The following is a 15,134-nucleotide window of genomic DNA, read 5'->3' as shown; positions in this document are numbered from 1 at the left end:
AACATTCTTGTATTGTCATTTAAAGATAATAGCGCTAGACGAGTATTATGGGCAAGAACTATGTTGCGCAGAATAAAATCTCTAATGCAGATCTAGTGTCTGTTTCTTGTTTATACTTTAGGGGAAAGCTAAAGCTTGATTATCCATGTAATAAATCTTAGCCATCAAATTTTAATATGACTAAAACTGGTATGATCAATGTGTATAAGTATGTAAATGTTTAAGTATGTAACATTTAGTAACATGTTGCCAGACATTTTAAAAAAGTGATTTTATTTTTAAATAATTGAATTGAACTATTTATCAAATACAATTTCATTTTTCCAAATATATGGTAAATTGAATTTCAGCGAACTGAAACTCTTTTTATTTGTATAAATAACTTTTCAGCTCTTTTTATCATGGTAATGGTGTGTGTGTGTTAAATTTTTAAAAAGTAGTGACTCTCCATTAAGCAGAAAGTTCTTTAGAACCTGACTAATTAAATTATCCAAACATTAACAGACTGCTATGTGGTAGAAGTAGTTTTTGGTAATAATTCCACTTAGGCTGATCTTTTACCAACAAATACTTGAGCATTTTCCATGGAAAGCACTGTAATAAGAGATACATACTACTATTGAAAATTATTAACTTGAGAAATTATCAACAGATGTTTTCCTTGCATGGTTGATTTGGTCACCCCAGAGCTGAATAATTCTAAACTGACTGGAAAGATGCATGGGCAACATTTACTTGGTGTTTGGAACTTACTGAAGCACATACCAGGTTTCCAGTAAGTGGAATTTGCACCATTTTTATTTCTCTGACAGCTTTTTTCTCTCCATTTTTATGAAGGCATGTTGTGCAGTGTCATCTTTTCAAGGCTTGCCATTCGTAGTATATAGGAGAAAAGGTGGAAAAGTGATTTTTATAGAACTGTGGTTCTTTGAGAGAATTAGCTTCTGTTTTTAATAAGCACATATTTCCATTTGTTATAAAGAGTTCCTAGGTGTTCACTTTAATGTTTCAATTTAACACTCCTTTATTCCAAATAAAATTTTTATTTTTATCCCAGAGTTGAAAGATGCTGTTTGAATTTCTCTAGCAAAAAGAGCATTTTACTTTTTATTGCTATTTTTAATGGTAGCTAATATTTTCTATGCTAACCTATGGTAAATAATTAGAAAATCAATATATTGTGCCATTTTTAGATTAAAATAGTTATTAATGCTATAGCAGATTGTTTTTTAGTTTGCTAATTTACTGCTTTCTTAAAGTCCCCTTTTGAGTTTAATATTTGTCTTACACATTATATGTTGATATGAGTTTAAAATTGAGTCCAGAAGAGTCAACTATTTTTTTTCAATCTTTAGGGCATATATTTTGAGTATAATTTATATATGTAAGACATTTTGTCCACTCTTGGGTAACTCTTGTTTTTTATATTTAAACCTTAATGACTATTTAGAACTCATTAAGTCTTTTCTAATTTCCACAGCAATACAAGTTTGTTAGAAAATATAAATAATTAAAATTATATAATAAACTGAAAAGTGAAAGTAAATCCCCCCTTTTTTTTGTTCCCATTTTTTTCTGTCCTATAGGACAAAGTTTGACTTTTTTTTGTAGTCAGGAAAGGGCATTGTCTTAGAACTGTTGGTAGCCTTAACTGCCATGTTTAAAAACATGTTTTAATATAAAAATTAAACCATGAAAATTTAATTTTATGGTATCACATTATATGTAAGTTATAGGAAATTGAATTACAAGTATATAATAATAAAATAAACATTATTACCAAGTTATCAACTTATTTTTCTAACTTCATTGCAGACGGTAGAAACTTTGAGATATATTGGGATTGGTCTTCAGTTTTACTTTGGGGAACCATTGACCTAACCAATCTTCTGTCACTAGTCTTCAGAATACAGCAGACTTGCCCTCTCACTCTCCTGGCATACAGTTGCTTAGTTCTGATTTGCTTGTTTTTATTCCTGTTTTTCTTCCATTCTTGGTTATATTCCACCTATCCTTCAGGGTTCATTTCAAATCTTACGTGTGGCAGAGACTACCAGCTGTCCACCAAAATTTGTTCTCCTCCTTCCTGAGCCTGGAGCTAGCTCTTGTTTTCTGTATGACTGTATTCTAGCCACTGGCCGTGAGCAGTTCTCCTTGTTACCTCAGTGCCACCTGTGATCATGCTGCTTCCTCTGGAAGGTGGCTTCTGACTACTCCAGTGTACTTAGATTACCACTTTTTTCTCCCTAGATTCTTCGGTACTTCTTAAGTATTTGCTAGTCACATGCTTTTTTTTTTTTTTTTTTAATTAAAAACAAAAGCAGAAAAAAACAAAAAAGGCAGCATACAGTAATTTGTGCATGTCTTACTCATATAGACTGTAGGCTTTTGGAAGAAAGTGATTTTGTCTTTTGTATTCTTCACAGCACAATGTTTAGGCACTCAGTAAACACCTAAAGGAACAAAAAATTGGGAATGAATCTTTAAAATAAGGCATAGATGGTGCATCTGTAGTGATGTTAAATTTAGTTACCTTCATTTATTTTAGGTTTCTCTGGTTAGACTTTCATTCTAAAGGAGAAAAGTGTTATAAAAAAAAAACAATAATTTGATAAATTAGAAATCTCACAAGCTAGTGAAATTTGTAGTAGTGAGGCAACTTCCTTTTCTCTTTTTCTCACTTTTCTCTTCTGCAAACATGGAAAATTTACAACAATGTCTTGTTGTAGGTCCTGGGGGTACAGCAGCAAATAAAACATAAAAATGGTTTCCCTCTTGGAGTTTACAGACAGTCAACACATGAAACATTTAGAATGCTAAATGTGATCAGTATCTGGAAAAAAAAGTGTGAGGAGTTGGGGGGTGGCAGGTGATAGGATGCTTGAAATGTGTGCTGCATGGGGTTGGTGTTACAGGTTTATACTGGGAAGTCAGGGAAGGCCTCTCTGAGAAAGTGACCTTTGGGTTAACACCTGAACCAGGTGAATAGAAACCATATGGCTAACTGGAAAAAGAGCTATTAAACAGAGGAGACCATAAGTGCTCTTCAGTCCAAGGTAAGAGTGCTGAAAATGTTCTCAAATTGATTGTGGTAATTGTTGCATTACTCTGTGAATGTACTGAAAACCACTGAAAAGTACACTTTAAATGCGTGAATTTTATGGTATGTGAATTATATCTCAGTAAAGCTGTTAAAAAGAAACAAGCTTTAGAGATTTTTCAGCTTCAATCGAGGGAAAAACCTTCTTTTCCCTACTGCTCTCTTTAGAAATGTTCAGGTGTGTGGTAGTAGTTACTGCAGTAAATCACGTGAATTATGTTCCAGTTAGACCTGGATACGGTGAAGCACAATAATCATTATGAATGTTAGGGAGTTCACATCAGGTTTACTTTGTAAGTTGTAAAAAATTTCAACACTAAAATCCGGTCATATATTTGCAGTCTTCGTAGCTTGCTGCTGAAGTAGCAGTAGATTATTATCTACATTTTGGAGGAAAAAGGGTAATGTTGGCCTCATGCTCAGTGAAGACTGACTTGGGATGGAGTTGTGCCATCCCTCACTGGCATGGCAGCTGCCCGAGAGCATTGCCCTTAGAATCACGCTTGCCTTTTGTTTCCTTTTAATGGTTTATATTCAAAACATCGTGGGCCATCTTAGGCTGTTTCCCTGGATCTTGCTTTTTCAGATTCTGGTTCTTAGATATTATCTTTCCTTTTTTATCTGGAAATGATTTTTAGCACTTAATAAGCATTTCCTTTGTACTCTGCTCCACCTAGATCCCACCCACCTGGGCATATGAATTTAGACCTGTCTTCCTAGATACTTAGGATTTTAGAGCTAGAAAGGGTCTAGAGTTCAGAGTTAAGTAGTCATTGCAAAGCTTATATTAGATTCTCAATAACCCTGAATTCTGTCCTCGATGTCTTTTCCCAGTGCCATTACTGTATTTCCATAAGGAATTAATAAATAATACTCGTAAAGGCAGATTCCCATTAACCCTAAGGAGATTCTTTAGACTCTGTTACAGTGTTTAAAATTGTATTGGCTCCAAATTGTGTTTTACTAAATAAAGCATCAAATCATTTTGTCTCAATCTGTAGTAACTATTGGCCACAGGACCAGTTTTCCCTTATACTGATAAGCTTTCAAATGGCTTCATTATGGTTTGGAATTGAACAGTTGACTTCCACAGTGATTTCAGTCCTGGCTCTACCATCTGCTCACTCTGACCTTGGCAAGTAGCTTAATCTGATTAAAGACAAATTTTATATTTCAGATAGATTTGATAAGCAAGATTTTTCCTCCTCCAAGAGAATGGATTTTATGCAGAGATTACAACTCATAAGGTGTGAGTAAAAGAAAAGCAAATGTGGTCTTAACCTTTTTTACCTTCTTAGACCCAGTGTGGAGGAAAGGGAGGGCTTTCTACTCCAAAAATAAGTGGAGCTTTACAGCTGCTTCCCACACAGGCCAGGCGCAGTGGGGAAGGAACCAGTGGTCAAGAAAGAAAGGGTAATTCTGCTTGCAGGTCTTTGTAAGACAGGGGTGAAGGAGTGAGAGCACTGTGGCTTCAGCCGGGCCAGAGAGAGCCAGCCAGGGCTCTAGCTGCTTGTGGACAAGAGACCCACCAATGCTCTTAGAACATTGGGAAAAGTTGGTCACACTCTTACCTTCAGATGAGGCATTTGTATCTAAATTCAAACAGGTGCACCTTAATCTAGCTACATCAATCTGCTGTTAATAGCAATAATAAAAACAAGTGTTTAATAAGTATGTAGTATGTACCAATTGCTGCTTGAATCACTTTCCATGTATTAACTCATCAGATTTTCACAAGTCTGTTACCTGCTGTTGATCTGACTTGGTACTACCATTACCCCTATTTTTAAAATTGAGCAAGTAACAAGTTGGAAGTTCACAATTAAGTGACAGAGCTGGGATTCAAACCCACAGCCTCTCTGACAGCAGGCTTTGGTTTGTTTAGGGGGCTAGCCTGATGCTGAAGAGGAGTAAGTTTCATTGTAGAGACCTAGGACTCAAAAAGGAGACTTTCCTGGGAGCCCCTGCTGGTACCACCAAATTACTTTACTTCTCTGAGTTTCTTCATCTGTAAAATAAAGAGTTTTAAGAAATTGGGCCTTTGAAGTGCTTCCTGTTAGAGAAGACTTTAAGATTTTGAACTCAACTTATAATACCTAAATACTTCTTTTCAACAAATTTAATACAGCGTGAAGATTTTATTATAGATTTAATCTTACCTTGTTATTCATCAGTACGCGCTATGCATTCCTCTGTGCAGAAGTGTATTAAGCTGTACTGGTCAAGATGATATTCACTAAATGCATATGGCTTTGGGCACTTGCCATGTGTCTAGTGCGAATTGAGATATACTGTAGGGTTAAAATACACAGCAGAGTTCACAAACATATTGTGAAAAATAAAAGTAAAGTATCCTATTAGTAATTTATTTACATTTGATTACATATTGAAATGATAATATCTCATATATATTATGTTAAATCTATTAAAATTGTTACCGGTTTTTCTTTATTTTTTTAATGTGGCTGCAAGAAGATTTCACATTACATGTGTGGCTCACATTATATTTCTGTTGGACAGTACTGTTGTAGAGGGTCCTAAGTGAGAGAAAGAAGATGTGTTTCCTGTGGGTAGGAAAATAATTTAGTGAAGTAGCCAGGAAAACAAGTGCGTATCTGGTAAATCTGAAGGCATCTATAAATATCTTGTTTTCTACTTGGCCTTGGATGAATAATACATATTTGTTATACCTTGAACATGTTTGATAAAATAAATTGAAAGAATAGATATATTAACACTATGTATATGACAGTAGTATGCTTAGGAGTACTTACCATATGCCAGGCACTCATCTAAGCACTTTACATACATTAACCCTGTTAATTCTAATAGTAACACTATTGGGCAAGTTCTGAAGGGGGCGAGGTGGGGTTGAACTAAGGCCGCACAGTACGGTAAGTGATTTAGTTCAGGTCTGTAGAGTTTGGTTCCAGAGCCTGTGCTCTTAATCGTTTCTGTTGTATTGTCTTTTTAAACTACGTGGCCTTATGATTTGCTGTATTTTTGAATCTGATGATTTAGTAGCTGGTATGTGCATGGATAACCTGTGGGATTTTTTTTTTTTTTTAAGCTTAGCAGGTATCCTTAGTGTCAACTTGTATTTATATTTTGTTTGTAGATTTATTTTTAATTTCCTAAGAGTGAATAATTTTTGTTTATTTTCCACTTGCAAGGTTAATTTTAGCATGTTAATTGTATCTGTGGTAGTATTCCATAAATTTTGTGTATTGTAAAAGGTCTCCCTGGACTTTCAAGGGAGAAATGTATATGGTCAAATGATAACCAGTAAATTTCATGTACTTTAAATGAATGGTATCAAAAGGAAGTACAGGAATTTGCCATTAGGTTTTCTCTGCTTAGGGGCTGTTATTGAGGAATTAGCCTTAGGAAAGATAACAGAAGTTTTAAATGTTTTTATTCTGAAGGGGAAACTGTAATACTGTGTCTAGGTTGAGCATACATTAGATATTTCTATCACATGTGTCACATAAATATATTTAAGTACAATTCTAAATTAGTTTGTAACCTAAACTTAGAATTTTTTTTTTCTGGCTGCCAAGTCAGTGTGAGATGCTCCAGTTGATACAAGAATAAATGTCACAGGTCTTCTGTAGAAATAAGACACACGTGAAAAAAATGAAATAACTATCAATTCAATACATTAACACATTGTACATCATGAATGGACAAATAAGTCATAGGGATTCTGAGAAAAGGAGGAAACTGTTTTGAACTAGTAATTTGGGAAGGTTTATTGGAGGAGGAGAGAATTGAGCTGGTCTCATGGGATGAGCTGAATTTCCTTGAGTGAAGAGGGTATAAAGTTAGACGTGAGGAGGTACATGTTGAGCTTAGGGAACAGCCATGGCTGATGAAGACTTAGAGAATTTCAGAAATTAATTTGGGCCAGACTGTAGAAGAACCTGAATTTCAAGAGTAGGAATTTGGATTCATTAAAAAGTTTAGAGTTAAGGGGAGAAAAAAAGCTTTGGATATGATACTTTATCCTTAGTTAACTGCTTATGTGGTGGACATCACCTAATAAGTTATATTCTTGACTAAAAATGCTAGATATTTTTAGTTGTTGGTAATAAGAAATACTGAAGAGCTTGCTTTCTTGGTTACTAGTCAAGTCTAGTGCTTAAAATAAGCGTGTTAGCATCATCTCAGGCTCACAGGTTGGAAGAGGTTCAAATCACTTAGCAAATACTTGACAGTTGTCATTTTTAGATATGACAAACCATTGTTTTGCACCGACTGTTGATTTTGTTGATAAATTTCCACATACTGTAAGTTTCTACCCTTATTTACAGGCACACTAAAACTTGCTCTTATTTTAAAGCTCTGGCTTATCTTGGTCCCAGTATCTCATTAGCCCAGCAACTGTGGGCTACATTGTTTAACCTGCTGAACCCCATGTTCTTTTTTTGTAAAAAATTGGAAAAATGTCTTTCTCCCAGGTGTGGGGGAGATTGTTTACTGAGATAAGACTGTTTAAAAAGAATGCAGTAATGTATGGCACATTATGAAGGTAGATACTGAGTAAATTTTCTCTCCCTCCATTCTGATTTTGAAATGGTTATGAGTCAAGACTTCTTATTACTTAGTTTAAATATAGACTCATGTAATAGAACTCATGAAGAAATTTGGAAGGCAGTTACTTTTGTAAAGTCTGACTTTATTTGTTATATAATAACTTGAATTTTTAAAATATTGATATACCAAGAGAACTTACTGATATTTTAAAAAAGCTAAATTTGCCATTGTTTGACTAGAAGCTCCATAAAAAACCTAAGCTATCAAAGGACTGAAGTGTTTCTACCAGGTTATTCCATGAGCTGAAAGCATCCTTTGACTGTGGCATTGAAAGGAATTGAAGTCCAGGAGAAATATTCTCTATCAGCCATTTTCTATATTATGCTATTAAGGGAATGCAGTTAAACTTTTTAAAAATTGACCTTTCTTTTTTCTTTTGGTGTTCATCTGTGAGTGTTAGTATACGTACAGATCTGTGTATCCCCCACCACAATCAGGGCACAGAATAGTTGTGTCACCCAAAAAAACTCCCTTGTGCTATCCTTTTATAGTCACAGCCTCTCCCTGTTCTCTGGCAACCACTGGTCAGTTTTCCGTTTCTTCCTTTATGGATGGATTAGTGGAGGCTATCAAATGATAAATATCTTATCAAATATGATATCAACTAGGATAAAATATGAGAAATATCAAGATAATGTATGTGACAGTGCTTGGAGTATAGAGGTACCAGGTACTTAATAAAAAATAGTTTCATATGTAATAGTAGGTCAGTAGGTGAAGCTCTAACTGGACTCCAGAGTCAGATTCTGTAGAGTCAACCCCTTTCTACTTGCTCAGAGGCTTTTAGGCTTATTTTTGAAAGGCTTTGTTCCACATGGTCCTGATTGCTGGAAATCTCTGTGTTACGTAATGTCTTAACCTCCTGTTTTTCATTAAAAAAGTGGAAGATAGTGTCAACCTTGAAGGGTTGTTACAATAATCAAATGCGATGATACATATAAATCTATAAAATAAATACACGTGTACACATGCACACACACATGTGCATGCCTGGCCCACAGTAGGCATTCTGTCAAGTAAAAAAATATTTTATGAATAATATAGTTTAAAGTAACTTCGAATAGCTTGGTAAAGGAATGTCATGTCCTCAGTTATCTGGCGTCCCACCCTCCCCTCTATGCTTCCCCCGCCAAAAGCTCCTGAAATAGGAAGGTCGATCCTCAAAACAGCACTTTTCTGTTTTAATAATTTTTCATAAGTTTTTTCAGAAATATATCACCAATTTCTCTGTTTTGGGCTGGAGGGGAGAACACCAAGTTTGTTTAACTTTATCTTAATATTTCAGGGTTCATTTCACATTATACCCATCACATAAAATGTGGTTTTAGAAATTAATGATTAGGACGTGTGGGCTGAATCTTTGCCAAACTCCTCTTTGAACATGTATTCCTAAACTCCTACTATAATAGTAGTTTTTCTGGCCATTTTAATCTTTTCCTTGTAAGTAAAGCATGCATTTTTTTTTTTATATATACCATCCTAGGCAGTGGGATGAAATTGCTTTTCTACAAATTTAATTATTTAATCAAGCTCAGAGCTGATTTAGAATTTTTTGTTGCTGCTCACAAATAATCATCTATACTCCATCAGTGCGTTTTGTCTCATTATTAGTGCTCAACATATTAATAGACTCAGTAAATTATAGGACTAGAAAGAACCTTTGAGATCTTCTAGTCAATTAATTCTTAATTTTGTCTAACCCAAAGCCCTCTTTTCATAATAATTATTTTGTAATATTCTCTTTAGTGTCCTGAAATGGAATTCATAGTTAATGAAATTTTTTTACCCACTTAATTAAAATAAATCAGTATAATCCCCTAACTATAATGTAAAGGAAAAATAAAAGGAAAATAATTTAAAATGTAATATGAGGTATGATTATGCTAGAATGCAAAAACCAAAAAAATAAAGAACAGCCCAACAGATTTCTGAAATGCTTTTGGGGGTGGACTGCCCCACGGAGAACCATGATCTAGATTCGGTTTTCTCATTTCATAAAGAAAGTAAAGGGTGAGTGTGAAAGGACAGGGAGGAGGTATTGGATGGGGCTTGGTATTATTTTCTCAGAATTACACAAGTGTAGTTAATGGCGGTTGGACTGGAATTCCAGGTTTTGTCATTTGCTCTGCTCCTATTGTTATTTAATGCTTCTGAAGCTACCCTTTATAAGAGGAGAAGGAATTCAGTGGGCAGTGAGTCCAGGGGTGCTACTCTCAGTAGTTGGTAGGTACAAAACTTTGCTTCAAGGTTTTTCTGAAAATTCGTATGGAAACACACCCCTATGTTACTCAGAGACAGGAATGTCACACATACTGTCCTCTCCCCAGCTCCCGTCTCCTCCTGCCGCCAGTAAACACACAAACAAAAAATCAAAACTTTTCTGTTTCAGCTCCACTGCTGTTACTACTCAAGAAGCTGTCTTGAAGAGCACATAGCCTTTGTTAGGTCTTCCATGGCATTTATTGTACTATCATTCTTTACTTATTTGAATTTTTGATTCCCTGGCTCGATTATAGGTTCCATGAGAATTTTGTAGTCTACCCTATGTGCTTGTATTGAAGGATAAAAGTATTATTTCCAAAAATATAGTAATATTGACACTCAGGGAAGATGTGCTGTGTTTATCTTCCAGTCTCAACTCTCCGATATTCTGGTGTTTCCCGAGATGCTTGGAGTAGAACCCAGTATGAAGCAATCCCAGCACTAGTTTAAGTTCCTTTTCCCTTTCATCCCATTAACTCATTTAATTTCTTGGATGAAGCATTGTCCCCTCTAACTTCTGAAAAGTTGCTTCTGCAGTTTACCAGTTACGTGGAATTCTGTAGTAACGGGACTTTGATGCTTTTGACTTTAGCCTTAGACATTGAGTTCTTTTTTAGTCAAGGTTCCGGATAGTCAAGAGTAAAGATGAATTAATGAAGAACTAATACTTTGGTGGTGTTTTGTTAAACATCTGAAAGACATTTAACTCTTCTGTAAATATTTTTGTTTAAAGTGTAATTTACTCTTTTGTGGTGGCTGTCTAACTACTTTTTTCCTCAGTATTTTTGGTTAAGTGCTGCATGCTGTTGCTTAAGTGCAACAATTCCATTTCCCATTGTTGACTTCCTGAGTATGTGCTGGTGAAACTTTATTTACATTCAGCATCTCTGCCTCATTAAGTTAAACCTGGCTTTGCTTTGTTGGCCTAATGGTCACGTTGTTTCTTCTTTATCCTGATGTCTGTCAGCCATACTTTTCACAACCCCAGTTCAGTGCTGCTAACTTAGGGTGCTCATGTTAGTAAATACCTATCACTTTCATAATCTTTTGGAGACCCTGTGGTGGTTTTCTTGGCCTGGACCATGGATTCCCCTTTCTTCAGTAGTCTGGCATTTGTGCTACACAAATGTAACATAGTTTATTGCAAAGGGGACAGGCTTAGGAGTTAAATGAATGCAGGTTTTAATTCTAGCTCTGCAACCTGTCAGTTATATAGTGTGGGAATGTTTGAATGCTTTTGAGGTCACTTTCTTCAGCTGTAAAATGGGTATACTTTTACCTGCCTTTCAGAGTTGTGAGATTAGGAATGTTGTATGTAAAATACTTTGTACAGCCTTTCTCTCCCATGTCCCTTAACAGCCTCTGAAAAGAGAGGTGGAGTAAACTAGAGGGAGACCAGACTGAAGGTGAGACATCCTAGCCAGGTCTACCCTTCTATCTCAGAAATTATGTGAGTTTGTGACTGAATTTATGTGACGCTCATCCGAGGACTAAACAAAGCCACCAGGCAGTCTAAGTGAGTTTGGATCTCTGTTGCCTCCGCTGGAATATGAAGGGTTTGCCTGGGGCTGGTTTCAAATGGTGTTCTTTCTTAGGAAAGAGAGCTCCAGGCTAAGGTGAGGCATTGGGTCTAGGGTGGGGCCAGCTCTTAATTAGAGCTTTCCTCTGCTTTTGTTTTACATGTGAAACTTCTTGGTGAGACCCTTGAATGAGATGTTCGAATAGGTTTGCAAGCCAGTGGACTGAAATATTTCTAAAGCCCCTTTCAACTCTGACTTTCCATGATAGGTGATTTTATAGGCAGTATGGCTTTTTAAATTGAGTTTTCAGAGATGTCTTTCATAATATTTAATGCATGATATAACCGAGCAGAGGCTCCTGTGCCCTTGGTATAGAAAGCCAACTTTTAACAGCAGTTGTTTGTAGCAAAGTGAGGGTTTATTTGCAGGGCAAGGGAGTGGGAGATAGTCTCAAATCCATTTGATCTTTGAGTTAGGGATGTTTTAAAGGGGATGGACAAAGAAACTGGGATTAGTCATCATCTTGTGACATTTCTGTGACATTTCTTAACTGTGGTTTTGGGAGTCAGGATGTCTCTGGTGTACAATTCTCTGGCCAGGTGGTCCATGTCTGTGAGTTCATCTAGTCCTGGAGAAATTACCTGAGTTTGTGAGTTAAGGGTGATATCTACAGTAGCAATTTTGGTACATTAATGATATTATCGACAACAGCAGTTTTAATCACACTATTCTGGTTGATTAGTGCTCAGTTAGCACCGGATTGAGATCAGAGGGGACAGGAAAGGGATTGAGGTCAGAGGAGACAAGCAAGGGAATAGAGAGATTTTGGATAAAGAGAGTAATTATAAACCCATTAGGGAAACTTGATTTTAGGGGGCTCAATTTTAATACTATTCTAAAAACTACCTCCTTTTGTCTATCAAGTAGAGTAGTTACATTTATAAGTTCCATAAATAATTTGTAAAGTCCTATAATTATCAATTGCCATTCTTAAATCTTCATGAACTTTTGTTACCAAATGAAATATTTTTATTGGCTATTCAAATTTCTCCACCTATGTTTTTATTTACTAATGATGAGAATATGCTACATGAAATACCTTAAAATACATAGAGTTCTAGAGTTAGTTTCCATTTTTAATTTTTGCAAGTTTAGGAGGAATAAAGGTTGCAGAAGTAGTGTTTTAATAGCAAAGCAGATTTTTTGGATATTAACACTGTTATTATTTGTATAAAATTTACTTTTACACATGAACCAAAACCCAGTCGTTGTCTTTCAGAATAAGTCCGAAAAAAAGTTTTGTACATTTGTAGCATTCACTCAGAATTCCATGCTGTTTAACAGCAGTTAATGAATTTCAACCTGAAATACCTTGAATCAAAAATTATTTGATTCGATTCATATTATGAGGTATTAAATAACAAAGACATTTCAAATATTTTTAAGACAAAGTCTAGTACAAATAAAGTTATGATATGTAATATTTCTACCTTTGCCTGCAACACTTTGTTGGTTTTCTTCTTAACTTTAAAGTTTTTGTCTAGAATAGTGATTGTATATAATTTATCCTTGGTTTCTACCTCATTTGTCTAGATGCTTGTGTTTCATGAAAGAAAATTACACAGCATAGTTTCTTGAGAGTTAAGCCTTGCAACAGAAGGCCATTTTAGGCTGCCATTCAACTATTTCTCTAAAGCAGTAGTGTCTTATCTTTGACTTACAAAAGTTGGGGATCCTCTCTATAGGAAGAAATATATATATGAAATGCAGCTTATCCTACAATTTTAGGGGGTTTATGAACCCTTGAATACATTCCATGAATCATCTCTGGGTAAACTATCCTTTGCTCTATGAAGAATAGATTGTAAAAAGAAAACCAGTTTAAGTATATTCTTCATTTTGTTTTTATTAAAGGAAAAAAATACTATGAACGATAGTTGACTTTATTTTATTTGACAAAATGGTGGCTTTTGCGTTCAGTTTGTATTAATCTGTAACTTAAGTCTTTCATTAAAGGTAATAAAATAACTATTTTAGAAATAATGTGATTAATTTGTTTTATTTTGAAGAATTGTAATATGAAACAGGAAGAAAAACATTTTATTCCTTGTCCAGTCAAATCACGTGTTAGATGTTCCCTTATAACAGTGGTATTTTATGCTTTCCAGGATACCAGTAATTTATATTAGAAAAAAATTATTGATGGCAGAATATCAGCTCTTTGATCTATGAGAAACATTGGACCAATGTCTTTAAAAATATTGTAAAATTCACGTTTTATACTTTTCATTAGTGGTTAACTCTACTTTTACTGTTTTATTAGTGATGCAGCCTATCCAGTCTCTTAATATAAGAAATCTTGGCTCCTGATTTTTCCCTTTGAAATAAATGTTGTTGGGATTCTTAATTATGTAAGAATAATACTCTTTGTACACAATTTGGGAAAAAAAAATCAACTATAGTCTCACTATGCAGGGGCAGTCACTGGTAACATTTTGATGTATTTCTGTCTGGTCTTTGTTCTCTGATTTTATTCTGTCCCTTTTGTTCTTTGGCTTCACTTGTATGTGTTTTTGTTTTTAATTTCTGAGGTGGCAGTTATCATCATAATTTCTCTTTTCCTTCAGCATTTCATGAGCTCCAGGGTAGGGCTGGTTATTCATGTCTTGGTAACCTCTCAGCTAATTAACTGTTTTGTTTTGAGATGTAATTCACATACCATACAATCGAGCCATTTAAAGCCTACAAGGCAATGGCTTTGAGACTGTTCTGAGTTGTGCAGCCATCACCACTGCCTGATTTTAGAACTTTTTTTTTAGCCCCAAACTTCATACTCTTTAATAGCCACCTCCTATTCCACCTGCCTTGAGTCCTAGTGAATCACTAATCTACTTTCTGTCTCTGTTGTAGATTTGCCTATTCTGGACATACCATATAAATGAAATCATAGAATATGTGGACTTTTGTGACTGGCTTCCTTCGCTTAGCATAAGTTCCCATCTGTGTTGTAGCATGTATCAAATACTTCATTCCTTTTTTTTGTTGAATGATATCCACTGATGTCTATACTACTTTTGTTTATTTATCAGATGAAGGACATTTGGGTTGTTTCCACTTTTTGGCTATTATGAATTATGCTCATAATGCTCCCTTGAACATTCTTGTATATGTTTTTGTGTGGCCACATATTTTCATTTCAATTAGGTCTATATATCTAGGAGTGGAATTACTCAGTTATATGGTACCCTATATTTAACATTTTGAGGACTACAGTAAGTAATTTGAACAGGAAGGTAGTCTCTTGAATAACAGGTAAGAGGTATAATAGAGTTATACTAACCAGTCTTTCTGAAAGGATTTCATGTAGTAGTGTTCTGCTTAGTGTGGGTGTATGTGGTTTTAACATTTACATCTTATAAGGAAACCTTGTGTAATAACAGGAAATTGTTGAAATGTAGTGAGTATGCTTGCCATTTATGCAGAAAAAAAATTGGTGACATTTTCATATTAAAAAAATGCTTGCTGTTAATAATTCATATTGTTTGAAACAATTTCAGAGAAAGAGAACCGAACAGAAATCCTGGGACTTTGGAAAAACTTCCCCATGAGTAACCAATCACTGTGCAGTGTGCACCAGAAAGAATAGTGTTAAGAAG

At 35.0% G+C, this 15,134-nt stretch overlaps 1 protein-coding gene across 4 annotated transcripts in view; it reads left to right on the top strand.

Moving 5' to 3' along the window:
• Window positions 1–15,134, top strand: part of LCLAT1 (lysocardiolipin acyltransferase 1) — a 162,849-nt gene that overhangs the window by 36,596 nt on the left and 111,119 nt on the right. The window contains exon 1 of one of the 4 annotated variants that reach the window (XM_064494634.1): window positions 624–775. The exons of 1 other annotated variant lie outside the window; for it this stretch is intronic. In XM_064494634.1, the coding sequence (XP_064350704.1) occupies window positions 666–775 (110 nt within the window). In that variant the 5' untranslated portion in view covers window positions 624–665. Of the gene's footprint in view, window positions 1–623; window positions 776–15,134 lie in introns of those variants that run through there. 2 more of the 4 variants (XM_064494635.1, XM_064494633.1) reach the window with 2 other exon arrangements.

Source organism: Camelus dromedarius, chromosome 15 (assembly GCF_036321535.1).
Source record: "Camelus dromedarius isolate mCamDro1 chromosome 15, mCamDro1.pat, whole genome shotgun sequence".
In the NCBI taxonomy this organism is placed as follows: domain Eukaryota; kingdom Metazoa; phylum Chordata; class Mammalia; order Artiodactyla; family Camelidae; genus Camelus; species Camelus dromedarius.
This window is presented reverse-complemented; position numbering and strand designations above follow the sequence as displayed.